This window comes from Canis aureus, chromosome 3 (genome assembly GCF_053574225.1).
Source record: "Canis aureus isolate CA01 chromosome 3, VMU_Caureus_v.1.0, whole genome shotgun sequence".
Lineage (NCBI taxonomy): Eukaryota > Metazoa > Chordata > Mammalia > Carnivora > Canidae > Canis > Canis aureus.
Genome location: NC_135613.1, coordinates 56,278,322 through 56,304,532, shown reverse-complemented (window position 1 = coordinate 56,304,532; position 26,211 = coordinate 56,278,322). Strand labels below are relative to the sequence as shown.

The 26,211-nt window shown below is 51.8% G+C and overlaps 1 protein-coding gene across 1 annotated transcript; it reads left to right on the top strand.

The window, feature by feature from the left end:
* The first annotated feature begins 11,631 nt into the window (after positions 1-11,631).
* Positions 11,632-25,940, top strand: GUCY2D (guanylate cyclase 2D, retinal). Its single transcript, XM_077892739.1, has 19 exons — positions 11,632-12,364; positions 12,459-12,763; positions 14,994-15,345; positions 15,725-15,809; positions 16,044-16,146; positions 16,538-16,639; positions 18,391-18,471; positions 20,320-20,526; positions 20,614-20,770; positions 21,004-21,153; positions 21,747-21,895; positions 22,380-22,543; positions 22,635-22,827; positions 23,044-23,218; positions 23,467-23,565; positions 23,683-23,777; positions 23,899-23,984; positions 24,113-24,222; positions 24,782-25,940. Exons 1-18 carry the CDS (start codon positions 11,632-11,634, stop codon positions 24,204-24,206), a joined length of 3,330 nt encoding a protein of 1,109 aa, XP_077748865.1. The 3' UTR covers positions 24,207-24,222; positions 24,782-25,940.
* Positions 25,941-26,211: the final 271 nt, after the last annotated feature.

Genomic DNA, 26,211 nt, shown 5'->3' with positions numbered 1-26,211 from the left:
GGCTGCCCCTCAAACATGTTTATGATAAAATACTGCACACATAAAAAAACCAACCTCGTTTGTGGCATTCATACACGATGAGATTTTGATATATGCTATACCATGAATATACCCTGAAAATATTGTAGTAAGTGAAGTAAGGTAGAGGCAGAATAGATACTGCATGATTCCACCTTTCTGAGGTACCTAGAATAAGCCAATGTACAGAGATGGAAAAATATGACAGTTACCAGGTGCTAGAGCGAGGGGAGGAGAAGTTACTGCTTCATGAGCACAGTTTTTTTGGGATGATGGAAAAGTTGGGGATATAGATATTCTGGGTGATGCTTCCATGATATACTTGATGCCAGTAAACTGTACTTTTTAAAAAAATCTTTATTTATGATAGTCACACAGAGAGAGAGAGAGAGAGGCAGAGACACAGGCTGAGGGAGAAGCAGGCCCCATGCACCGGGAGCCCGACGTGGGACTCGATCCCGGGTCTCCAGGATCGCACCCTGGGCCAAAGGCAGGCGCTAAACTGCTGCGCCACCCAGGGATCCCTGTACTTTTTTTTTTAAGTAGGCTGCACATCCAGCGTGGAGCTCGAACTCGTGACCCTGAGATCAAGAGTCATATGCTACAGACTAAGCCAGACAGGTGCCCCTAAACTGTACCATGTAAAGATGGTTAAAATTGTAAGTTTTAGGTGATATTTATCTTACTACAATAAACCACCCCCCTCAAACCAACCTATTGTAGAAAAAGGAGCAGAAAAAAAGAATTCTTAGAAATTTAGAATATAATGGTAAAAAGTGACAAACTGGAGAGAATGAATACTGCTTTAAAAATCTTGTGAATTGGGCAGCCCTGGTGGCGCAGCGGTTTAGCGCCGCCTGCAGCCCGGGGTGTGATCCTGGAGACCCAGGATTGAGTCCCACGTTGGGCTCCCTGCACGGAGCCTGCTTCTCCCTCTGCCTGTGTCTCTGCCTCTCTCTGTGTGTCTCTCATGAATAAATAAATAAATTTAAAAACTAAATAAATATCTTTAAAACATAATAAAATAAAAAACAAAGGAGTTCTGCCATTTGTGACAACTTGAGGGCATTATGCCAAGTGAAAGAAGTCAGACAGAGAAAGACAAATACTGTATGATCTTGCTTATATGTAGAATCTAAAAAAAAAAAAAAAAAAAAAAAAAAACCAAAAAAACAAAAAAGCCAACCCAAAGTTACAGATGCAGAGAACAGATTGGTTGTTGCTGGCCAGGGTGGGGTGGGGGGGGAGTGGATAAAATGGGTAAATACAGTCAAAAGTTACAAACTTCCAGTTATAAGATAAATAAGTCCCCTGGATGTAAAGTACTGCAGGGTGAGTATAGTTAACAACACTGTCTTATGTTTTTGCAGGTCACTAAGGAGTCGATCTTAATATTTCTCATCATAAACATTTTTTTTCAGGTTTATTTGGGTCTTTTTTTTTTTAAAGATTTTATTTATTTATTCATGAGAGACACACACACACACACAGAGGCAGAGACACAGGCAGAGGGAGAAGCAGGCTCCCTGTGGGGACCCTGATGCAGGACTCAATCCCAGGACCCTGAGCCAAAGGCAGACGCTCAACTGCTGAGCCACCCAGGTGCCCCTATTTTATTTTATTTTATTTTATTTTATTTTATTTTATTTTATTTTACTTTATTTGTAATCTCTATATCCAATGTGGGGCCCAAACTCACGACCCCAGGACCAAGACTTGCTTGCTTTACTGACTAAGCCAGCCGGGCACCCCAGGGAAAAAGACTTTTTAAATTCTCTGCAGTGCTGATGGATAACTAAGCTTATGGTGATAATCATTTCACAATATGTATGTACACAGAATCATTACCTTGTACACCTAAAAGGAATACAATGTTATATGTCAGTTGTATCTCAATTACAAAACACACACACATACACACAAGCCAAATCAAATTAATCTATAGTGAGAGACACAAGTGGTTGCCAGGGGCAGGGGCAGGGGCTGGGGAAGGACTGGGTGCAAATGGCCATGAAAGTGTTGAGATGATGACAATCTTCTTTTTTTTTTTTTAATTTTATTTATTTATGATAGGCACACAGTGAGAGAGAGAGAGAGGCAGAGACACAGGCAGAGGGAGAAGCAGGCTCCATGCACCGGGAGCCCGACGTGGGACTCGATCCCGGGTCTCCAGGATCGCGCCCTGGGCCAAAGGCAGGCGATAAACCGCTGCACCACCCAGGGATCCCGACAATCTTCTAAATCTAGATGGTGGTGGTGGTTATGGGGGTGTATGTATGTATCATGACCCAACCAAAGTGTGCATTTAATACGGATGCGTTTATGGCTCGTGAATTGTGCCTCGATAATTCAGATTAAAAAGAAAAACCAGGGATCCCTGGGTGGCGCAGCGGTTTGGCGCCTGCCTTTGGCCCAGGGCGCGATCCTGGAGACCCGGGATCGAATCCCACGTCGGGCTCCCTGGTGCATGGAGCCTGCTTCTCCCTCTCCCTCTGCCTGTGTCTCTGCCTGTGTCTCTGCCTCTCTCTCTCTCTCTCTGTGACTATCGTAAAAACAAAAAGAAAAAAAGAAAAACCACAAGGGTCTCCCCCCATTTGTGTGTACAGACTCGGGTCTCTCCATGTGGCCACAGCATGGAGCCTCAGGGTACTCAGACTGCTGCATGGTGGCTTTCATGACCCAGCCCTGGAAGGTGCGAGGCAGCCCCTCTGCCCTCATCACAAGCCCTTCTAGAACCAACGGGACGGAGATACTGCTTCTATGGAAGGAGTGTCAAAGTCACACGATGCGACATGAGGGGTGGTGGTGCTGCCACAGACCACCCTCTGGCCGCGATGGTTCACATTCCACCCACATGACACACATGCTTCCTCCCATAAGTGCCCCATTTCTTATCACCTCTCATGGATGCCATCAACCCAAAGCCTAGGGGTTTCATCCTTCAAATCAGGTCCAGATGCAGGTGAGACTCCATGTGTGCCACTCACCCTTTTTTTTTTTTTTTTTTTTTGCAGCTCTCAGGACACGTGTCCTGAACTGAAAAAGAGATCACTGCAATTCTGTGGGGCAGGGCAAGGGTTCCCTATCATTATCCCAGCACTCCCTGAACACCCTCTACAGGTGGTAAGCTATGGGAAACCCAGGTGGATGAGAAAGACCCAGAATCTGTCAGCCTAAGGTGTGATCTAGGCTTTTCCCTGTGGCTGCCCCTGAACAGACTGACTCTACTACTTGGGGAATTGGGGAAACCTTCCAGGAACCCCCTGAATGACCCGGGTTGGAACAGTGTGGATTTTTTTTTCCTGACAAATACAGCACAGTACTAAAGATGTATTTTCTCTTCCTTGTGATTTTCTTAATGGTATTTTCTTTCCTCTAGCTGACTTTATTGTAAAAACACATGCATAATACATATATCATACAAAATGTGAGTTAATTGACTTTTATTTATTTTGAAAGATTTTATTTATTTGACAGAGAGAGAGATAGAACATGAGTGTGAGCAGGGGGAGAGGGAGAAGCAGACTTCCTTCTGAGCGGGGAGCCCAATGTGAGGACTCGATCCCAGGATCCCAAGATCATGACCTGAGCTGAAGGCAGATGCCTAACCGACTGAGCCACTCAGATGTCCCATAGCATATGTTCTATTACATGTTATATATAATTGCATTCTTTTAAAGTATGTATGTATGTATTTATTTTAGGGGGGGGGCAGAGGGAGAAAAACTTAAGCCAACTCCACACTGAGCCCCAAGCCCCACACGGAACTCAATGTCAAGACCCTGACATCACAGCCTGAGCCAAAACCAAGAGTCAGACTCTTAACCAAGTGTACCACCCAGGCACCCCTATAATTGCATTCTGGTTTTTTTTTTTTTAAGATTCTATTTATTCATTCATGAGAGACGGGGGGAGAGAGAGAGAGAGAGACAGAGAGAGAAGCAGGCTCCCTGCAGGGACTCCGGGATTACACCCTGAGCCGAAGGCAGATGCTCAACCCCTGAGCAACCCAGGAGCCCATATAATTGCATTTTTTAAAGGTTTTATTTTTATTTATTTATTTATGATAGTCACATACAGAGAGAGAGAGGCAGAGACATAGGCAGAGGGAGAAGCAGGCTCCAAGCACCGGGAGCCCAACGTGGGATTCGATCCGGCGTCTCCAGGATCATGCCCTGGGCCAAAGGCAGGTGCTAAACCGCTGCACCACCCAGGGATCCCTATAATTGCATCCTTATAGGGACACCTGTGATGGTATTTAGAGCCACCCAAATAATTTCCCATCCCAAGGTCCTTACCTTTATATACATTCAGAGGAACACTATTTAAGGAAATGAGGTAAATCTGTATTCAAGAACATGACAAAATGCCCAAGGTATATTCCAAAGAGAAAAAGAAGTTAACAAGCAACATCCAGACAGAAGATATAACAGAAGACCCTATAGGAGCAATTGAAAGACAAATACCTTCTAATTAACTTAATAAGAAACATATCAAACCTATTTAAAGAGAAATTTAAAACTTTTCACAAAGATACACTTGAACAAATCAGCATATATGCCATATTCCTGTGTAGAGATATTAACATCATAAAACAGAGATCTTCCATAAACTAATTTTTAAATAAAAAAAATATATATTTTATTTGTGAGAGACACACAGAGAGGCAGAGGGAGAAGTAGGCTCCCTGGAGGGAGCCCGATGCCGGACTCGATCCCAGGACCCTGGGGTCACACCCTGAGCTGCAGGCAGACACTCATGCACTGAGCCACCCAGGGGTCCCTAATTTTTAAATTTAATACAATCACAGTGAGGGACCCCTGGCTGGCTCTGTTGGAAGAGCATGCAAATCTTCATCTCAGGGGTCGTGAGTTTGAGCCTCATGTTGGACATAGAGGTTACTTAAAAATAAAATCTTTTTAAAAAATACAATAACAATGAAAATACTAGTGTTTTAGTATAAAAACCTGGATGGGGATCCCTGGGTTGGGTGGCGCAGCGGTTTGGCGCCTGCCTTTGGCCCAGGGCGCGATCCTGGAGACCCGGGATCGAATCCCACGTCGGGCTCCCGGTGCATGGAGCCTGCTTCTCCCTCTGCCTGTGTCTCTGGCTCTCTCTCTCTCTCTCTCTCTCTCTGTGACTATCATAAATAAATAAAAAAAAAGCCTGGATGAATTGATTGTAAAGGCTATATTTTAAAAAGTAAATGCATAAGAATACCCAGGAAAATCCTGGAAAGAAATGCAATGATGCAGGGGGAACGAGTAGCTCTATTACTTATTTTGAAATATTCTCATCAGTCATGCAAACAGTCTGTTACTGGTTCATATTAGACAGTCTGACCAATGGAAGAGAAGAGAAAGCCCAGAAATCGATGCAAATAGATTCAGGAATGTCTATGCATTACTCGGTGCATCACGTAATAGGACGGGCAGGAGAGGCTAGAGGAAAACAATGTTGGATCCCTAATAATGTGGACAAATTCCAAATGGGCCAAAGATCTAAACATTAAAAGTGAAACTGTAAGTCCTTGAAGGAACCACTGGGAGGATTTGCTTATAACTTTGGTCTGGCAAAGGCTTGTGAAAAAATTACTTTAAATCCAAAAAGTACCTAAAGATTTTAAAAAGACGCACTTAAAAATATGCTGGTCAAAAACACACCCACATTCTGAGCAACCAATAAACACAGACACTGAGAAACTACTTTTGTGAATCATATCACACAAATGTGTAATTCTCTCACCATTTAAAAAGCTCTGAAAAATTGTAAGAAAAATACCAATAACTCAACACAGCAGTGATATACACCCTGACACGTCTCACAATATGATATATAAATGGCTTATAAACATGAAAATACATTCATCCTTGCTTGTAAGAGAGCCATAAATTTAAACTACACTGAGATGTTTTTTCTGCCTTTTTTTTTTTTTCCAAATATCAGATGGGAAGATTTTAAAACTGCAGTGGCAGTGGCTGCCTACCCAAAGGGATAAACTGAGAGGGCACAGGGGTAGGGGGGAGAATTTTAACAGTACTTAAAAAAATCTTTTATTATTTGAGACAGGGGGGTAGCAGAGTGAGGGGTAGAAGGAGAGGCAGAGAATCTCAACCAGAATTTCCTCACTGTGCTGAGTGAGGAGCCCATTGTGGGGCTTGATCTCATGACTCTGACATCATGACCTGAGTCAAAATCAAGAGTCAGTGGCCCAATTGACCGAGGCATCTGGTCACTCCACAGTATTCTTTTTTATTTATTTTATTTTTGATCCTATAAATGCATTATCTTTTTATAAAACAAATATACAATAAAATATTTTTGAGAAGGGAAGCAAAGTGTTGAGTAGTATATAAAATGATATACTTTCCAGTATATGTTTTTTGCAAAAGCTATTAACAGTGGGTATCATTGTAGGCTTGTATTTGTTACACTTTTTTGTCTGCTTTTATTTGTATAGGAAATGTGCGTTGTCTCTGTAGTCAGAACAACCAAACATGGTGATTTATTTAGTCATTTTTATCTCCATTTTTTTTAAGGTTTTGTTTATTTAAGTAATCTCTACACCCATTGTGGGGCTTGAACCCATGACACGAGATCCAGAGTCACATGCTCCTCCAACTGAGCCAGCAAGGCACCCCAAAAAATGATTTAAGTTCATTTTCTGGGATGCCTGGGTTGCTCAGTTGGATAAGTGTCTACCTTTGGCTCAGGTCATGAGATCAAGTCCCACATCAGGCTCCCTGCTCATCGGGGAGCCTACTTCACTCTGTCTACTTGCTTGTGTTCTTTGTCAAATAAACCAATGTTTTAAAAATCTGAAGTTCATTTTCTGATTTCATAGGGAAACATATTTCTATGTTTCCTCCTCACTGTTCTTTAACTGTGACAAACAGCAGGGCAATCCTGGCTTTTGCCTTCCATCTTAGGCAGTGCTCTTTCCTAACTAAACCTGAGTTATTTTTTTTTAAACATCAGACTCCCTCAGGACTTGCCTGCTACTCTCAGATTCAGACCAGAGTGGATAAAAAGGATCAAAAGTCCTTTTGCCTCATTTCAATGTTAAGGAATCGTGGTTTTCCTTGTTACTGCTATAGCGATTCCACAAACAGAAACTTCTAATCTCTTCCGTCTAATCCAAATGTCATGAATTTATGGGGCGGGGGGGGGGGGGGGCAGTGGTGGAAAAAAATCCCAGGAGAAAGACCTCTTCCCTTCCCTAAATGGGGAGAGAAACCAAGACTTTCCAGAGGGGGAGCTCCACCTGTGGCTGAGGTTATTTATAGGAGTTGGATTTAAATTTAATTCTGCCCTCAGGTAACTCCAAGGAACTGCTGCTTTCAGAGCTGGCCCCACCTTTACCCACCCTGCACGTAAGAGGGCTGTGCGGCTTCAGTGCAATTACAGATTGAATACAAATTTTGCAGGCAACAGCCTAGAAACGTAAACAAGCTCTGCTGTGGGTCACTGGGAGAGGGGGGTCAGTGTGGTGGCTGGAATCTAGCTGTGTCACCTTGACATGAGGACCCGGACAGATTCACAATATCCTGCCCCTCGAATGTAAAATGGTGTGGCCACTCGACAAACAGTATGGCCTTTCCTCAAAACGTTGCAGGTAGAATTACCATATGATAAAATCTTTTTTAAAAAACATTTAATTTATTTATCCATGAGAGAGACATAGAGGCAGAGCCACAGGCGGAGGGAGAAGCAGGCTCGCTTTGGGGAGCCTGATGTGGAATTCGATCCCAGGACCCCGGGTCACAACTTGAACCGAAGGCAGGCACTCAACCGCTGAGCATTCCGGTCTTCCCCAAAATAAATAAAATCTTTTTTTAAAAAAAAGGTTTGTTCTTCATTCCCAAGTATATTACCTGTCGCTTCACAGACCCCAGAAGAAAATCAGGAAATTAAGGACTAAGTCAAGTTAATCTTTAGACCTCGGTCTGATCATTATGAAATAAAAGAGTTGAGTGGAGAATCTGTGATTCCAAGTCAAGACGCTATGTCAGAAGAGGAGAGCTTAAGGGGAAATAACCCTATGGAAATTAAGGTGAAAAAGAAAGAAAAAGAAAAAAAAAAAAAGAAAGATAACCAGGACTAGAGAAATGAACACTGTCACCTGCTAGGCTTTGAGAATCTACTACAGGCCAGACATCAAAATTTTGTATTTAAAATTATGCAAAATCCCTCTATAGAGTGATCAAGTGTTCACCTCCATGAAATCTTTATGCACTGTGATCCCTAGAGCCTAAAACAGTGTCTATCACAGTAGAAATTCATGAGTTGCTGGTTTTTTTTTTAAGATTTTATTTATTTATTTATTCATGAGAGACACAGAGAGAGGCAGAGACACAGGCAGAGGGAGAAGCAGGCTCCCTGCAGGGAGCCTGATGCGGGACTCCATCCCAGGACCTGGGGATGACAGGCAGAGCTGACGGCAGACGCTCAACCACTAAGCCACCCGGGTGCCCCCAGAAATTTTAATTTAAAAATTTATTTATTTGTGTGAGAGAGAGAGAGAGCACAGGAGGAGGGGCAGAGGGAGAGGGAGAGAGAGAGAGAGAGAGAATCTCAAGCAGACTCCTGGCTGAGCACCGAGCCTGACATGGGGGTCAATCTCATGACCCTGAGATCATAATCTGAGCCAAAACCAAGGATCAGATCTCTTAACCATCTGAGCCACCCAGGTGCCCCCCAGACATTTTATTTTTAATGTTTTCTAATGTATCAGTCTTTTCCTTTATGGTTTGTACTTTATGTGTCTTGTTGGAGAAATCCTTTCCTACCCTGATTTGATATAGATATTCTTTTTTAACCTAAAAGCTTTTTTTTATTAACATTGTATTTTGAAATAATTTTAAGCTTACAAAATGTTGCAAAATTAAAAATGGTACAAAGAGCACTCATACACCCTTTACCTAGTTGACCTAGTGTTAACATTTTATGCATTTATCACTTGATACATATAATATATGCAAGACAGCATATGTAATACATACACATATCATATTTCTCCTTGACTATTTGAAGGTATGTGACATACATCACGGTACTTTACAGCTAGATGCTCTCGTGTGTATTTCCTAGGAGTAGGGATAGTCTGTTACATTACTACAGACCAGTTATCAACTTCATAAATTTACACAGATAAAATAGTTTTTATCAAACCTCCCATTCATATCTCAATTTTGCCAGTCATCAACTTTGATGTGGACATTCTCCATAGCCTTTCCATAACCCTATAGATCATATAATCATATAGTAGTTTTAGATGATTATTTTTATAAGTTTATTTAATTTTTAAAAAATATTTTATTTATTTATTCATGAGGGGACACACACAAAGAGACAGAGACACAGGCAGAGGGAGAAGCAGGTTCCCTGCAGGGAGCCTGATGTGGGACTGATCCCAGGACCCCAGGGTCACGACTTGAGCTGAAGGCAGACGCTCAACCACTGAGTCACCCAGGTGTCCCTAATTTGTTTTAGTAATCTTTACACCTACCATGGGGCTCGAACTCACAACCCCGAGCTCTAGGGTCACATGCTCTTCCAACTGAGCCAGCCCAGATGCCCCATAATCTTATAGCAGTTTTAAATGCAGGATCCAAACCGGGGGTAGGTATCACATTGAACTGTCATGTCTTTTTTGCTTCCTTTAATCTAGAATACTTCCTCAACCTTTGTCTTATTTAATACTGACATTTTTGAAGAATACAGTCCCCTCTCCCCCATTTTAGAAGAATGTTCCTCATTTTGTGTTTATCCAGTTTGCTCATGATTTAGGTTGGTGAAAGCAGTCTCAGCTGGAGCTCTGCACAGCTGTGTGGTGTGCGGTACTGCATCTATGCAGTGTCGTGGAGATGCAGTATTGTCTTTCTCAGGGCATCATGTCTGGAGGCCACACAATGTCTATCTGCCACCCATTGGTTAACTTCGATCCCTGGTTCTAATTCTTGTCCAATCTCTCCCCTGTATGATAATGCTTTCTATATTTTGTGCTTCCTTCCAACTGGTAAGTCGTCTAGGGAGATGCTTTAAGACTTCCAAGCCTCCCCCTTCTTGTGACAATTTCCCCGTAGCGTTATCAGCACCCACTGATGATTCTTGCCTGATCCAATCTTTGCCATAATGGTTGAAAAATGAATCACCTAAATGTTTTTAAGTTTTGTTTATTATGTGTGCCTTTAAATTAATTTGATTTTATATAGTGTGAGGAATCTTATCCTATCCCTTCACCCCTCTCATATGTCTAACGACTCGGCTTCATTTGTGGAATAGCTCATTCTTTTCCCACTGGCAAGAAATGTCCACTTTCTCATGTGTCGAATTTTCATTTTTTGCTGGGTTTGTTCCAGGGTTCTCTATTCTGTTACTCCGTTCTATTGGTCTATTTGTTTATTTCCACACCAATACTATAGTGTCTTAAGTCCTATCACTTCGTAATAAATTCTGATGTATGGTAGAGCAAGTGACCCATCACCTACTCCTTTAAATTTGTCTCAGCCATCTTTGTCATCCAGGCACTCTATTCACTATCACAAGTAATTTTCACAACAACCTTTGGAGAGGTGAAGCAACTTTCCCAAGGTCACAAAGCCAGGGAGGAGGAATCTGACCCTTGGTCTGCCCAAGGCCAGAGCTCTTTTGTGTTATTTCCCGGGGTTCTGACTTCCCAAGGCCCATGGGCCAGTTTTCCAGGCATGGAGAAGTGGGAAATCAGAGAATCAAGTGTGGGCGGATGAGAGAAGAGAGATATCAGACTAGTTTGAGCTGGGTCTCTGGGGTATGGACTTTGCCAGCCAAGGGATGGGGCCTCTGGAGAGAATGAACCTGAGAGACACCCCCTTCCCCCCCCTCCCCCGAAACTGATCACCCACAGGTGATGGGCTCATCTTCCGGCTTTCCAGGCTGAGCAGGGTAAGGTGGCAGCAGTTTGAGAAGGGACACCTGCAGCTGCTTTCATGTTGGGTGTCTGGTGCCAGGGCTGAGATGCATGGAGGAGACGGGATCTTCGGGCTGCCTGCCTGCCTGCCTGGAGGCCAGGATAGATCCCACTCCAGGGAGCCCCATCCTCCCCCAACTCCTCCCTGACTGATTAAGGAACCCTAATCAGCTTGGGAAGATTAAGGGCTCTGGACAGCTGTTCCCACACCCCCACCCTGGGCCGCGTGGCAAAGAGACCTGTGGGAGGACGTCAGAAGGGGGATCAGCCCTGTGACCCCTCACCCCGGGCCTGGGCCCGCGCCCCGGACTTTCCGGTGAGTGGCAAAGGCCCCTTGGCCAGGACCCGGGTCCTTTCTGCCCCAAGTGGGTGTACGGAGGGAGTGGGCATGTCTCCCCTGACCCCTGTTGGCTCTAGGAGAGAGGAGGGGCAGACGAGAAGGGAACAGGAAGCAAGGGAAACAGGGGTTTGGGGTGAGGGGTGCGGTGGGCTTCCAGGCCATGCCCTTCACCCCCGGAGGGTCATCCAAGCCAGAGTTGGGGCTATGGAAGTGGCCTCCAGGGTTAGTCGGGCTTTGAGAAGCTGGGGGTTGTGGAGAGGGCCCTGAGAGAGTTCTGGGGGCCTCGCCGCTCATCGCACCCCGCTTCTGCTCCCAGAAGCCGGCGATGAGCGCGTGCGCCCTCCTGGCGGGTGGGCTCCCCGACCCCCGGCTCTGCGCCCCCGCGCGGTGGGCTCGGTCCCCGCCCGGCGTCCCCGGGGCCCCGCCCTGGCCCCAGCCCCGGCTCCGGCTCCTGCTGCTGCTGCTCCTCCTGCCGCCCTCCGCCCTCTCCGCCGTCTTCACAGTCGGGGTGCTGGGCCCCTGGGCCTGCGACCCCATCTTCGCCCGCGCCCGCCCGGACCTGGCCGCCCGCCTGGCCGCCGCCCGCCTGAACCGCGACGCAGCCCTGGAAGACGGGCCCCGCTTCGAGGTGACGCTGCTGCCCGAGCCATGCCGGACGCCGGGCTCCCTGGGGGCCGTGTCCTCCGCGCTGGGCCGCGTCTCGGGCCTCGTGGGGCCGGTGAACCCCGCAGCCTGCCGGCCGGCTGAGCTACTAGCCCAGGAGGCGGGGGTGGCGCTGGTGCCCTGGAGCTGCCCGGGGACGCGGGCGGGGGGCACCACAGCCCCCGCCGGGACGCCGGCGGCCGATGCTCTGTACGCCCTGCTCCGCGCCTTCCGCTGGGCGCGCGTGGCCCTAATCACCGCGCCCCAGGACCTGTGGGTGGAGGCGGGACGCGCGCTGTCGGCGGCGCTCAGGGCCCGGGGTCTGCCCGTGGCGCTGGTGACCACCATGGAGCCCTCGGACCTGTCTGGGGCCCGGGAGGCCCTGAGGAGGGTCCAGGACGGGCCCAGAGTCAGAGGTAGGCTCCCCTGCAGGGCGCGGGGTGGGGGTGGGGGGCGCCGCAGGCAGGCAGCGGGGCGCGGCGGTGAGCCCGAGTGTCCGACGGTCCGCAGCGGTGATCATGGTGATGCACTCGGTGCTGCTGGGCGGCGAGGAGCAGCGCTGTCTGCTGCAGGCTGCGGAAGAGCTGGGCCTGGCCGATGGCTCCCTGGTCTTCCTGCCCTTCGACACGCTCCACTACGCCTTGTCCCCGGGCCCAGAGGCCTTGGCCGTGCTCGCCAACAGCTCACAGCTGAGGAGGGCCCACGATGCGGTGCTCATCCTGACGCGTCACTGTCCCCCAGGGGGCAGCGTGATGGACAACCTGCGCAGGGCCCAGGAGCACCAGGAGCTGCCCTCGGACCTAGATCTGCAGCAGGTAGAGGGACCAGGGAGGAGGGCAGAGGGGAGGACATGCCCGAGAGGGGGGAGGAGGATGGAGCCAATGGGAGCTGGGAGCCCTGCACCAGTAGAGAGAGACCAACTAAGCAGCCCCTCCTGTTCTGTCGTTTTCTGGGTAAAGTAGAGGCTTTGACCTTGCTCGGGCCATGTTAGTGTGTTGGGATTGCTTCTAGAGTGTAGACGATGAGACCTCTCCAGCCCAGCTCCGGTCACTAGACCCTATGAACTCAACACTGCAGTCGGCTTCAAAGTAAACCCACTTCCAGCACCGTGGCCACACATGATCTGTAATACAGAACAGGAAGGAGCAAGGATGCAGATCCAATCTCCACACCCCATTTAGAGGGGTTTCCTCTGGGGCTTCATCTAGTGGTCATAGCTTTTTGGCAGCCTTGCCATCTCGTGAGGAGCAGAAAGGTCCCTAGGTGGAACCAGGAGTTTCCATAATCATTTAGATCCACGGCTTACACCCAAACAACCAGCTGAGATCCCCTGAGAATCCAGAATCCCCGTTCAGACCGTCTGACTCCATACCATTCCTAGAAAGGGGAAAGGGCTGGAAAGCACTAAGAGGGAAGAGAGTTTGGATGTCAGTGGGCAATAAACTAACCACCCCAAAGGTGCTGTGAATCGAGGCAGGTTGAAATATTCCCCACCAACACCCCTAGTCTCCTCCTGGAAGATTTGGGGGAGCCAGTAGCAGAAGGATGGGACTAGTCAATAAGAAGGGGAGAACAAGAGTCAGGAACGTGGTGAGATGGGATGGGGGGTGGGTGGAGAAAGTGGTGAAACGCATCTTCAGTTCTCAGCTACTGGCTCCTTCTGAGATCCCTAGGAAGTCATCCTTGATTCTTCTCACCTTCCCCCCAACCCCTACATCCAGACATCAAGTCCTGACAGTTTTACTTTGTAAAAGTCATTTGAATCCTTCCACTTTCTCCATTCCCCCAACACTGTCCTGGTTCAGGACACAGCACCTCTGATCTAAATCTTGAAGCAGCATCTCCCCAGTAGTCTCTGCTTCCACGCTTACCTGTCCTGGGCCTTTCTCCACCCAATAATCAGTTCAAACTTCAGAAATCTGGCAAATCTGACTCTGCCACACCCTTGTTCAGAGCCTCCCAGGGGCTTCTCTCATCCTGGATAGAAACAGGTGTCTTCACACAGTTTACCAGGTCTCTTGGTCTTCCTCTCTCTTCCACCTTCCCTGACATTCAGCCAGACAGAGCAACTTTGTGTTTCCTAAATGTGCCTTTCTCTTTTGCCTCTGTACTGCTGGGTGTACTCTTCCCTGGCCCTCCTCTCCCCCAGATAATTCTGACTCATCCTCTGAAGGATGGTCACTTCTAGAAGCCTTCTCCTCCTCTTCCTCCCTCCTCCCCCTGTCCCCATCCCTTGCACTATCTCAGCCTCCCTGTCTGTCTTCCTAACTAGATGAAAGATTCCTTGGGACAGGGACTTTATCTTACCTATCGCTTTACACAGTGCCTGGCACTGGGGAGAGATGGAAACTGGTAAAAATAAGCTTGATGACATGGGGTGAGAGCCTTGGGGAAAGAAAAGGAAAAATAGAAAATGGAAGCCAACCAAAAGATAGGAAAGGAAGCTTTTAGGTGAATGAGAAGTAATGATATTAAAACTATAAGCAGGACGACCAATCAGAAAGGGAAGAGAGGAGCTGCAGGTGATGGAGAGTAGGGATAACCAGGGGTGAGAGAGTGGAAAGAGGAAGGTCGGTGGGTAAGAGGGAAGAGGAGGGAGCTAATGGGGAGAGAAGAGGAGAGGAGAGAGAGCGCGCACCAGTGGGGAGAGAGGAAGAGAGGAGTGGGCCAATGGGGAGAGAGGGGGACAGAGAGAGAGAGAGAGAATGAGAATGAGAGAAAGAGAAAGAGAGAGAGAGAGAGAGGAGAGGGGAAGAGAGTGAGCCAATGAAGGAGGGGAGGAGTAAGCCGATGGGGGGCGGAGAGTGTGAGCCAATGGGGAGGAGGAGGAGAAGGAGAGAGAGAGAGAGAACCAATGAGGAGAGAGGGGAAGCGAGCGAGCCAATGGGGAGAGAGGAGGAGGGCGCCTCCACTGAGGGACACAGGGAAGCACCCCAGAAGTGTGAACAGTCTATACCCTCGGGGCTTGAGGGCTTGAAAAGAGCCATGAGAAGCCAGGAGGTGGGCGGAGAGCCCGGGCCCTGAGTCCCTGCTGTCCTGGCGCAGGTGTCCCCGCTCTTCGGCACCATCTACGACGCGGTCCTCCTGCTGGCGGGGGGCGTCGCACGGGCACGGGCGGCCGCAGGGGGCGGCTGGGTGTCGGGAGCCGCGGTAGCCCACCACATCCCGGATGCCCAGGTCCCCGGCTTCTGTGGGACCCTGGGAGGAGCCCAGGAGCCACCGTTTGTGCTGCTGGACACGGACGCGGCGGGGGACCGGCTCTTCGCCACATACATGCTGGACCCCACCCGGGGCTCCCTCCTCTCAGCTGGGACCCCCGTGCATTTCCCTAGAGGGGGAGGAACACCTGGGTCCGACCCCTCATGCTGGTTCGAGCCAGGTGTCATCTGCAACGGAGGTGAGGGCAAGCACCCCAGCGCCACCCCCGCCCCATTTTCCAACGCCTGCCCTGGGACAGTCACAGTCAACGCAGACCCTCCACAAAGTGGTGAAAGACAGTCAACTCTCATCCCGTAACTCCTTCCAGAGCCTTCTCACACCCCTGGCTTGTGCAGAACCTCTCCCTTGCCAACCTCCCCCTCCCCCCACCCATGCCCTCTTGGAACCTTTCTAGCATCTCCCCTTTGCAGAACCCATGGCCTTTCCCCAGACCTGGTCCTGGGCTCCCATCCACCTTCCCTAGAGCATCCGCCATCTGACATGACTGCAACCTCCATAGAGAGGGTGCCTCCCTCAGGCCACCATCCTCAGTGTCCCTCCTCTCACTGCTTCTGCAGGAGTGGAACCCGGCCTCGTCTTTCTCGGCTTCCTCCTGGTGGTTGGGATGGGGCTGACTGGGGCGTTCCTGGCCCATTATTTGAGGTGAGTATGGGAGTGAGGTAAGTAGGAGGTGAGCTTAGCTCCCCACCTTCCAGAATTGCATCTGTGCAGCAAAGACAGCAGGCTGGACCCACTCAAGAGTAGAAAAAGGGAGGATTGGGATCTGCCCCAAAAGGCAGGCAGACCAGAGGATGTTTGGTTTGGGGGCAGCTGGTCTCCCCTGAACCAACGTGATCCTCTGCCAGCTTCCTCGCTAATGCCCTTTCCCTCTACCAGGCATCGGCTACTTCACATCCAAATGGTCTCTGGCCCCAACAAGATCATCCTGACTCTGGACGATGTCACCTTTCTCCACCCGCATGGGGGCAGCACGCGAAAGGTGGGACAGCAGGGAGCCAGGTCTCCAAGTGTTCCCTGTATATCTGCTCCCCTGCCTGGGCCAGCCCTCATCCCAGCCCCCACCTGGGAAGGCCTGCTTCCTGCCCTGATGCCATCTCAGGTCTGAGCTCTGGGGGTGTGCAGTGAGAGTAAGAGCCCCTGTCCCCACTGCTTTCCTGGGGCAGTTTCTAGCTTTTCCAAGAAAAGCTACTTGTTAGCTTTGTAAACTGTAAAGTGCAGTGCTATGAGGAGGTAATGTCATTATCACTTTCCTAAATTGAGATTTCTTCCCCTTCCCCTCTGTAACCACCAGAACTCAGGCTGACCTCAACCTATGACTTGACCCCACAGTATACTTTGACTCTTTCCACTGATTGGCCTCTACCCTCCAGGTGGTCCAGGGAAGTCGCTCGAGTCTGGCCGCCCGCAGTACATCAGACATTCGCAGCGTCCCCAGCCAGCCCTTGGATAACTCCAACATTGGCCTCTTTGAAGTGAGTCTTACTCCTAGCCAGGCCCAGCTCTATTCCTGGACTTGTGTCATATCCTGCAGGCTCCAGGAAATGGTGATAGGAGTCCAGAATGGGCTTTAGGGAGAGGTCACGGGTTCCCCAATAGGGAGCATCTGAGATTACTTCCTGCCCCAAAATTATGCCTTAGCCTTTATCCAGATGAGAGCTCCTTGAAGGCAAATCACAGTGGCTCAGAAGCTGGAGGCCTGACTGGTGGGGGTGTGTGTACTGGGACCATGCAGCCTGGTGTGGCCACTGAAGCCATCCCCTGCCCTGTTGGGATCCCCTGTCCCTGTCCCCTCAGTCATCCAAGATTTCAGGTTACCAGAGGACACGGGCCTCCCTGGAAAGTTTGGGGCAGAGCAGCATCTGGGATGTGGCCTCATGGTCACAAAGAGGACATTTCTAGGGCATGGATTATTCAGGATGGAAAGTTTCCAGATGGGGTTATCCCCCACTCAAGAGCCCCATCCAGCATTTCCACCCAGTTCAGCTCAGATTCAGGAACAGCAAGCCTTAGAGGGGAGAAAAGAAAGTCATAAAAGGGCATTAGGATCTCAACTATGGGTCAGCTGATCTGAATGTGGTGGGATGTGGGCAATATTTTGAACAGAGTCAGAGGGAGCTCAGCTAATCAAGAGTCGGTAGGGGATCCCTGGGTGGTGCAGCGGTTTGGCTCCTGCCTTTGGCCCAGGGCGCAATCCTGGAGACCCGGAGTCGAATCCCACATCAGGCTCCCGGTGCATGGAGCCTGCTTCTCCCTCTGCCTGTGTCTCTGCCTCTCTCTCTCTCTCTGTGACTATCATAAATAAATAAAAATTTTTAAAAAAATTTATAAACATTCTTAAAAAAAAAAAAAAAAAAGAGTCGGTGGACATTTAGAGCTCCCAAGTGTTAGAAAACGCAGAGGCTCCCGCCCTGTCACCTAGAGGCCACTGCCAGCTGCTTCTCAGGGGAGCACTATTGTCATTTGGGGCAAGCTGTTACTCCTCCATAAGGGAGTACCCTGTGCCTTCAGGAATAGATAGCGTCTCTTGTCCTGTCTGCTAAACACAGTTCCCGATTAAGAATGTCTCATATTTATTTCCAAATGCTCCTTAGGGAGTCAATACCTAACCACCAGGATTCCCCTCTAGTCCAAATCCCTCACTGGCAGACGAGGCGGCTACATAGGTCGCAAAGCCTAAGGCAGAATTAAAGTGAAGGGTTCCTTGTTCATCCAGGGTGACAATGCAGATGGGTGAACCAAACACAGGCGCTTCTGAGCGTGGGGCCCAGTGGGACTGCTGGGGCTGTGTCCCCGTGAACCAGCCCACCAGCCCGACTGACAGCTAAGGATAGGGAGGCTCAGAGCTTGGAGGGAAGCTGCCTATACTTTGCAGTTTGTAATAAAAAGCCCAGACTCCTGACTCCCCAGCACAGTGCTCTCTCGTGGCAACAGATGGTGCCGAGAGCTGTGATTTCAGTGACATTTGTGGTAGCAATGGCTTGCTTAATAAGGCTGTTGGTGAGTGCATCTGGGGTGGTGAGGACACCCCTGCAAGTGTGGACTCCCTCCCTCCTGGCTAGCTGTGAAGTGGGCCAGCAGACCTCAGACCCCTTGCCCCTGATGCTCTGTGTCACAGGGAAGATATGTTCTGGGGCAGTGGGCAAGTGCAAATGTAGGGGCCCTAGGGCTCCTTGCCTCGTGGGGTTTTAAGAAACTGAGTTCACTGCTCCCATCTCTACTCCAGGGAGACTGGGTTTGGCTGAAGAAATTCCCCGGGGACCAGCACATAGCCATCCGCCCAGCAACCAAGACGGCCTTTTCCAAGGTGAGGGTGGGCCTGGGCTGGGGTGTGGGGTGGGCATCATTTCCTAACCTCCCTGCCCTCTCTTTGCCCTACCCTACAGAGGTAGACCCCAATGTGGGAGAGACCAAGAGGTCTCAGTGGAGGTGTCCCCTCCTCTCAAAAGCAGATTTCCCATTCCGCTCTCTCATATGCTAGCTCTTTCCTGTGGTGTGCTTGTCATGATATGTTCAATGTGTGCTTGCATGTTTTTTTTTTAAGATCTTATTTATTTATTCATGAGAGACACAGAGAGAGAAAGAGAGGCAGAGACACAGGCAGAGGGAGAAGCAGGCTCTATGCAGGGAGCCTGACGTGGGACTTGATCCCAGGTCTCCAGGATCAGGCCCTGGGCGGCACTAAACTGCTGAGCCAGCGGAGCTGCCCTTGCATGGTTTTTTTTTTTTTTTTAAAGATTAATTAATTTATTTAGAGAAAGATAACATGAGCAGGGGAGAGGCAGAGGGAGAGGGAGAGAATCTCAAGCAGACTCTGTACTGATTGTGGAGCCCCACACGGGGCTCAGTCCCACGACCCTGAGATCATGTCTGGAGCTGAAATCAAGAGTTGGCCATTTAACCAACTGAGCCACCCAGGTGTTCTTCTAGTTCATTTCTTATCTGCCTCCCTCACTGGACTGTGAGCTAAGTGAGGGCTCCCCCTGCCCCATCATTGCATTTTTGGCACGCAGCACAGTATCTGGAACAGAGACTAGAGAGACCTAATGAATGTTTATTGAGTGAGACAATAAGGGCTTTCCAGTTTCGTTGAGCCACTTGTGCAGAATGGCCTAGTTAATGCAAACTGAGTGAGGTGGAAAGCTGGCCAGGAGGCTGTAGACTGTATTCTAGTCCTTTCTCCCTAAAGCTCCCCTTACATCATGCAGCCTCGACCTGGCCTCCTTCCCTGATGTCTCCACAGAAGCTTTTGGCCACGGCTGCAGAATGACTTAGGGTCAACAAGCTAAATTACCATTTAATGGCAGGCATCTCAGATGAAAGGTCTTGTCTTACTGGACCAAAGGAAAACCAGAAAGGACAGCCATCACCCATGAACCCCAGTTTTCCTAGCATGCCCAGATTGTGAGGGCCCCTGTCCTTCTCTGGGGCCACAGCTTGACTGCTCAGTCCCTGCCTCCCTAACCTGGGTAGGTGGGGAGTCTCCGACATACTTGACACAGTGACAGGACCAGGCAAAACAGCCCTGAGCTGTCACCAGCACAGCCATTTCTGGTGTTCTTTGGGTTTTTTGTGTGTATGTGTATTTTTTCTAAGATTTTATTTATTTATTCATGAGAGACAGAGAGAGACGCAGAGACATAGGCAAAAGGAGAAGCAGACTCCCTGTGGGGAGCCTGATGTGGGACCCTAGGATCGTGAGCCAAAGGCAGATGTTCAACCACTGAGTCACCCAGAGGCCCCTCTGGTGTTCTCTGAAAGCGGTGGTGCGGCCTCTTCCTGGTTCTCTCTTCAAGGAGGGGAGGGTCGTGGTGCCAGGGGCTTCTGCCTGCGGTATTTTTCCCTAAAGCCAGGCAGTTCAAAGTCTTACAGCTAATCCATCAGAACCTGCCTGGGTCCTGGCTCCCCGTGCAAGGTTGTCTTTTCAGCCCTAACTTGAAACTAAACCATAGTCCGCACCGAACAGCCGGCCTTTGACCGACTGGTGCCTTCTGCAGAGAGAGGCCATCTGTGGAAGAAATCCCCACGGATCTTTCCATTGGTCATTCTTCTGCCATCTTCCCAGCTGGGACACCCAGAAACAGGCCTGCATAACAGGTCTCCTTCCCACGTTGCTTCCAGGGCAGAAAAGGCCCGTTCACTTTCTCCCTCCCAGCTCCGGGAGCTCCGGCATGAGAACGTGGTGCTCTACCTGGGGCTCTTCCTCGGCAGCGGGGGAGCTGGTGGCTCGGCCGCGGGGGAAGGCGTGCTGGCCGTGGTCTCAGAGCACTGCGCCCGGGGCTCCCTCCACGACCTCCTCGCCCAAAGGGACATTAAGTTGGACTGGATGTTCAAGTCCTCCCTCCTGCTGGACCTCATCAAGGTGCGGGGTAAGGGGGGTGCGGGGGTGGCGGGGAGGACAGGGCCGGGAACCACGGGGCTGAGGCTGCCTCTTCTCCTGCCGCCCCAGGGAATGAGGTATCTGCACCATCGAGGCGTGGCCCACGGGCGCCTGAAGTCGCGGAACTGCGTGGTGGACGGGAGGTTCGTGCTTAAGGTCACGGACCACGGCCACGCGCGACTTATGGAAGCTCAGAGGGTGTTACTGGAGCCTCCCAGCGCCGAGGGTAAGATTCCCGGGCTGCCTCCCGCGGGGACGCGAAGCCCCTGGGATTCCCGTCATTTCCCATAGTCCCTCCTGGGGGTAGCTGCAGGCAGCGGGGCCAGACTCAGGCTGGGAGTTGGTGAGTGGGTGCGAGCCTGGCCTTTCCGGTTAGGATGGGGGTCTGTCTCCAGCGCCCCCTCCCCCGAGGTCCTCCTCATGCCCACGCCCCTTCCCCCCCCTCCCCCCGGCCCCCAGACCAGCTATGGACAGCCCCGGAGCTGCTTCGGGACCCGGCCCTGGAGCGCCGGGGAACGCTGCCCGGCGACGTCTTCAGCCTGGGCATCATCATGCAGGAGGTCGTGTGTCGCAGCGCCCCCTATGCCATGCTGGAGCTCACTCCCGAGGGTACGCAGCCACACCCCCACCCCCACCCCCGCCGGGGCCTGGCCGTGCGCACAGAAAGTCAGCCTGCGTTAGAGCCTGGCCGGACCCAGCCTCTTTCCCAGAAGCCCAGAGCTGAGCCTGGGCCACCCCTATGTGGGTCTGAGGAGTCAGAACAGTGGAGAGGCCAGCATAGGGATGGTCACAGGTGGCTCTAAGGCGCCCAGACTTCACTGGTGGCCTTGGTCCTCATCCAGGATCCAACCTGCTCCTTCAAATCCCAGCAGGGCAGCAGTGTTGTGGGAAGGGGGTGAAGAGCATTCCAGTCTGGTTCAAATCCATATTACTTACCATCTATGAGAGTCAGCAAGCTCCTTGATCACCCTCACCCTCCCTCTTCTATGTGCAATGGATGTTAGGCTCCCCCTGTCATCTCTTAACTGCCCCCTGCCCCCCTGGATTCAGGGTCCTCTTGTGGTTCCAGCAACCCCTCCCTCACTGCACTCCTCCACCCACTGGAGCTCTGATTTAAAGAACCCCAGTAGAGTCCCCCCATCTTGGGCTTCAGCCATCAGGCCAGAGTCAGGTGGCTCCTCTCGGTCCCCTTATGCCTTCAGAAGTGGTGGAGAGGGTGCGGAGCCCCCCTCCACTGTGCCGGCCCTCCGTGTCCATGGACCAGGCACCTGTGGAGTGCATTCAGCTGATGAAGCAGTGTTGGGCAGAGCACCCTGATCTTCGGCCCTCCTTGGGCCACATCTTCGACCAGGTCAGGGGCTGGGACTGGGCAGGGGCTGGGCTGGCCACCTGTTGGCCACCTGGGGAAGCTTCAGGAAGGCAGGATATCAGGATCTCTGCTCTCCAAGGGGTAGTCTGAAGACTGGGATTAGGTGGGGGCAGAGCTAGAACAGGGGCTGTGGAGGCCTTTGGAGTGGGAGACTGAGTTCTGGGTGGGAGAAATTTTAATTCAATTCAAATGACATTTGAATTGCTTAGCACAGTGTGGCAGAAAGACCTTTGGCCTGGGAGTCCAAAGGCTGGGCTGGTTCCAGCGCCCTGTCAATGACTAGCTGAGAGCAGTAGACCTCTGGGAACCCTCATTTCCCATATGCCTCCTGATAATGTGTGAAAACATTATCCCCGGAGTAGGGGGCAGGTGATGAGTCAAAAGTGATGGGGGAAGGGGAGGTTCAGGCCTAATACAGCCGCTCTCAAGGGCAGCCCAAGTCCCACCAGCTTCCTCCTCCAACTAGTTTAAAAGCATCAACAAGGGTCGGAAAACCAACATCATTGACTCGATGCTGAGGATGCTGGAGCAGTACTCCAGTAACCTGGAGGACCTGATCCGGGAGCGGACGGAGGAGCTGGAGCTGGAAAAGCAGAAGACCGACAGGCTACTCACGCAGATGCTGCCTCCGTGCGTGCCCGTGGGGAGGGGGGCAAGGGTCGAGGGGAGGGCAGCTGGAATGCAGCTGGTCTGGGGTAACCCTGCCTCCCGCCATCCCTAGTTCTGTGGCGGAGGCCCTGAAGATGGGGACGCCGGTGGAGCCCGAGTATTTTGAGGAGGTGACACTGTACTTCAGTGACATTGTGGGCTTCACCACCATCTCAGCCATGAGTGAGCCCATCGAGGTGGTGGATCTGCTCAACGATCTCTACACACTCTTCGACGCCATCATTGGCTCCCATGACGTCTACAAGGTGGGCTGTGCAGGGGGCAAGGCCTCCTTTGGCTTCCCCAGTCCCCAGCACACCTGCCCTAGTCTTTGGCCCTCCTCCTTCATTTGCCCCAGACCCCAGTCCAGCCCTCCGGGATCGGAAGCCTCCCCAGGATCTCTGCACTAACCCCTGACCAGGGACAATTGCTTGGGGGGAGAGGGGTGCTCAGTACCGAATCCACACTACCCCTTCCCGCAGGTGGAGACAATCGGGGATGCCTACATGGTGGCCTCGGGGCTGCCACAGCGGAACGGGCAGCGACACGCCGCGGAGATCGCCAACATGGCCCTGGACATCCTCAGCGCCGTGGGCTCCTTCCGAATGCGTCACATGCCCGAAGTGCCCGTGCGCATTCGCATTGGCCTGCACTCGGGTACCTAGAGGACTCTGCACCCATCTCTCCCACTGGGGCCCCGCTCCACGTGTCTCAGACAGGACATAAACCCCCTGGGGGGGGCAGAGAGGGCTTGTCTTGAAGCCACCCTCGCATCCAGGGCACCCCATTGTGATTGAGAGTGTGGCCTTGGGGAGCTGGTGGAGAACATGGGGTGCCAGCGACCCCCGAGGTGCTGGGTGCCACCTGGCAGCCTGCACGGCCACCAACCCTGCGTGTCTCCGCAGGCCCGTGCGTGGCCGGTGTGGTGGGCCTCACCATGCCACGGTACTGCCTATTTGGGGACACGGTCAACACCGCCTCGCGCATGGAGTCCACGGGGCTGCGTGAGTGGAGTGGGGCTGGGAGGGCTGGGGGGGATTCACCGAGCAAGGGGGGGATGGCCCCGGGGGCAGGGGACACAGGAGGGGAGTCTCGGAAATCCTCCTCCCTTGTCATTCCAGCTTACCGAATCCACGTGAACATGAGCACCGTGCGGATTCTGCACGCTCTGGACGAGGGCTTCCAGACGGAGGTGCGCGGCCGCACGGAGCTGAAGGTGAGGCTATAGGCGCGGGTGGGGGGGAGGGGAACGCGCGAAGGACCTCGGGGTCCCTGGAGATCCGCCCGCCTGCACCCTGGCAGGCAGCCTAAGTGCTCCCCTCCCCGTGTTCCCCCAGGGCAAGGGCGCCGAAGACACGTACTGGCTGGTGGGCAGACGCGGCTTCAACAAACCCATCCCCAAACCGCCCGACCTGCAACCGGGGTGAGGTGCCAGCCTTCTCCCGGGCTCCAGCTGGGTGCCTGACCCTGCCCTCCCCCGCTCCTGCCCCGCCCCTCTCCTCTCCCCCTCCCCACTCTCCATCTCTGAAGCCACCACCCTCTCTCCCGCAGCGCCAGCAACCATGGCATCAGTCTGCAGGAGATCCCTCTCGATCGGCGCTGGAAGCTGGAGAAGGCAAGGCCGGGCCAGTTCTCTGGAAAGTGAGGCCCAGCTGGAGCAGGTGCTGCCCCTCTGCTCACAAGGCCCGCTGCCTGTCCCCCCTCGAACTCCAGAGTTGGGGGAATGGCTCCCCATCAATGGGAGATGCTTTCTGGGCAACAGGCACCTCTTCCCCAGCCTTAGGGCCTAGCCCTACCTGCTGAACTTCCCACCCAAGTTGATGTCCCTATCCCTGTCTGAGGAGTGAGCCTAGGCTCGTTCCTAAACCCAAGGATTTTCCTAAACCCAGTGAGGTACCAGCTGCAGGGATTCTGGCTCAGTAGGTCTGGAGTGGTCCAGGAATCTAGACTTGAGAACCCCTGTAAACGTGACCCAAGACCTCTCCTCCGGCCACCCCTACCCTGTGTTAACCAGGCCTCCTTGCCAGGCTGCACAGACTGCAAGAGACACAAGAGATAAGAACTCTAGGGAGCACCATTCATCAGAGGACAAGATGAATGCTGTCTCTAGAGGTCTCTACCTTCCTAGAAGAAACTTTGATCCATGACCCTCTCCTTCCTAGGGGAACCTCCGTGACCCCTTTCCACGATTTCCCTCTGAGACACTCTTCTCTCTCTCAGGGTACTGGAAGGTCCTCTTCCTGAAAGTTGCTGCTATAGGTGACCAAAAGTCTGGCCGACACCAGTGGCTTCTAGCCAGCTCTGCCTCAAAGGATTCCAGGCCTTTACAGGTGCTGGCTGCAAATCTGCTGTGTGACCTTTGGGAAAAGTCTCGTGCACTCTCTGTGCTTGGGATCCCCCTCCAGGGCGAACTGAGGAGTGGCCCGTGTGGTTTCCATGCTCCCCTGCTCTGACAGCTGCTTCAGCAGAGTTGGCCTGGGGATATGGGGCACTGGGCTCGGGGCCTCCAGCCCCAGGGTCTCTGAGCCCATCACGAGAGGTTGGGGTGGGGATTCTGCACTGTCCAGTGCCTCCCAAGACCCCAGGGATGGGGTGTCTGGGATTGGCCCCAACCCCAGAGGCAGTGGAGGAGACCCTTCCAGCGCAGGGCTGTCACATGGCCTAAGGATGAGCCTCTGTCTAGCTTCTAGTGTCGTCCGTCCCTGCCTGTCAGACACTGCTCCCATCGTGACTTGCTCAAGTGCAGAGAAAAGCTGGCTTCAAGGCTTGGGGGAAAGGAAGGCAAATTGGCTGCTCCAAAACTCTGCTAACCAGAACATCCCCTGCTTAACTGGGTATCGCTGAGCATCCCCTCTACTTAGATCTTTCCAGCACGCATTAACAATCCCCGCCTGCCCCCACCCTGCCCGTCCAGCTGAAGTTTCTTTTGTGGAACTGATGTTCCAGAGCCTGAGCCTTGGCACAGCTGACTCGGGGTGCCCTTCCCCATGGCTTCAGACCCTGGAAAGTTAGCCGCAACCAACTAGAGGGCTGCTTGAGGTAGTGAGCGTCCAGTCCCTGGAGGTCTCCAAGCAGAACCGGCAACATCGTTGGCCAGGGATGGAGCAGTCCGAGACAGGTTCTAGGTGTAAAGATGAACCTGATCCTCGGCAGGTGGAGCGTGGTTGGGAGCCAGTAGCAGCGACCTCACCTGGGAGCTTGTTAGACATGCAGAGTCTCAGGCCCTGACCTGACTCGAATCAGAATCTGCATTTTAACGAGTCCACTCCAAGCGCTCACCTGCACTCGAACATTTGTGAATCGTGTCACTAAGTGATCCTGAGAATCTCTAAGATTTCATTAAAAACCAGGCTAGACTCTAGACCTGAGACTCCTTTTACTTGGTCTCTGGGGCAGTTTTTTGTTTCTTGTTTTGAGCTAATATTTAGAAGTGTTAGGGCTTCACTCTTCTGTTCTCATGGTCCCTGCCCCTCCCCGAGGCTCCAGTACCCCAAGATTTTCTTTCTTTCTTTCTTTTCTTAAAGACTGTATTTATTTATTCATGAGAAACCCAGAGAGCGGCAGAGACAGGCAGAGGGAGAAGCAGGCTCCCTGTGGGGAGCCCAATGCGGGAATGATCCCAGGACCCCGGGGTCATGCCCTAGGCCAAT

Coding starts and splice junctions, on each gene's coding strand:
- GUCY2D (XM_077892739.1), top strand. CDS start 11,632: ATGAGCGCGTGCGCCCTCCTGGCGGGTGGGCTCCCCGACCCCCGGCTC. Junction 12,764..14,993: donor CGGACCTAGATCTGCAGCAG/GTAGAGGGACCA, acceptor GTCCTGGCGCAG/GTGTCCCCGCTCTTCGGCAC. Junction 23,778..23,898: donor GCGGCCGCACGGAGCTGAAG/GTGAGGCTATAG, acceptor GTGTTCCCCCAG/GGCAAGGGCGCCGAAGACAC.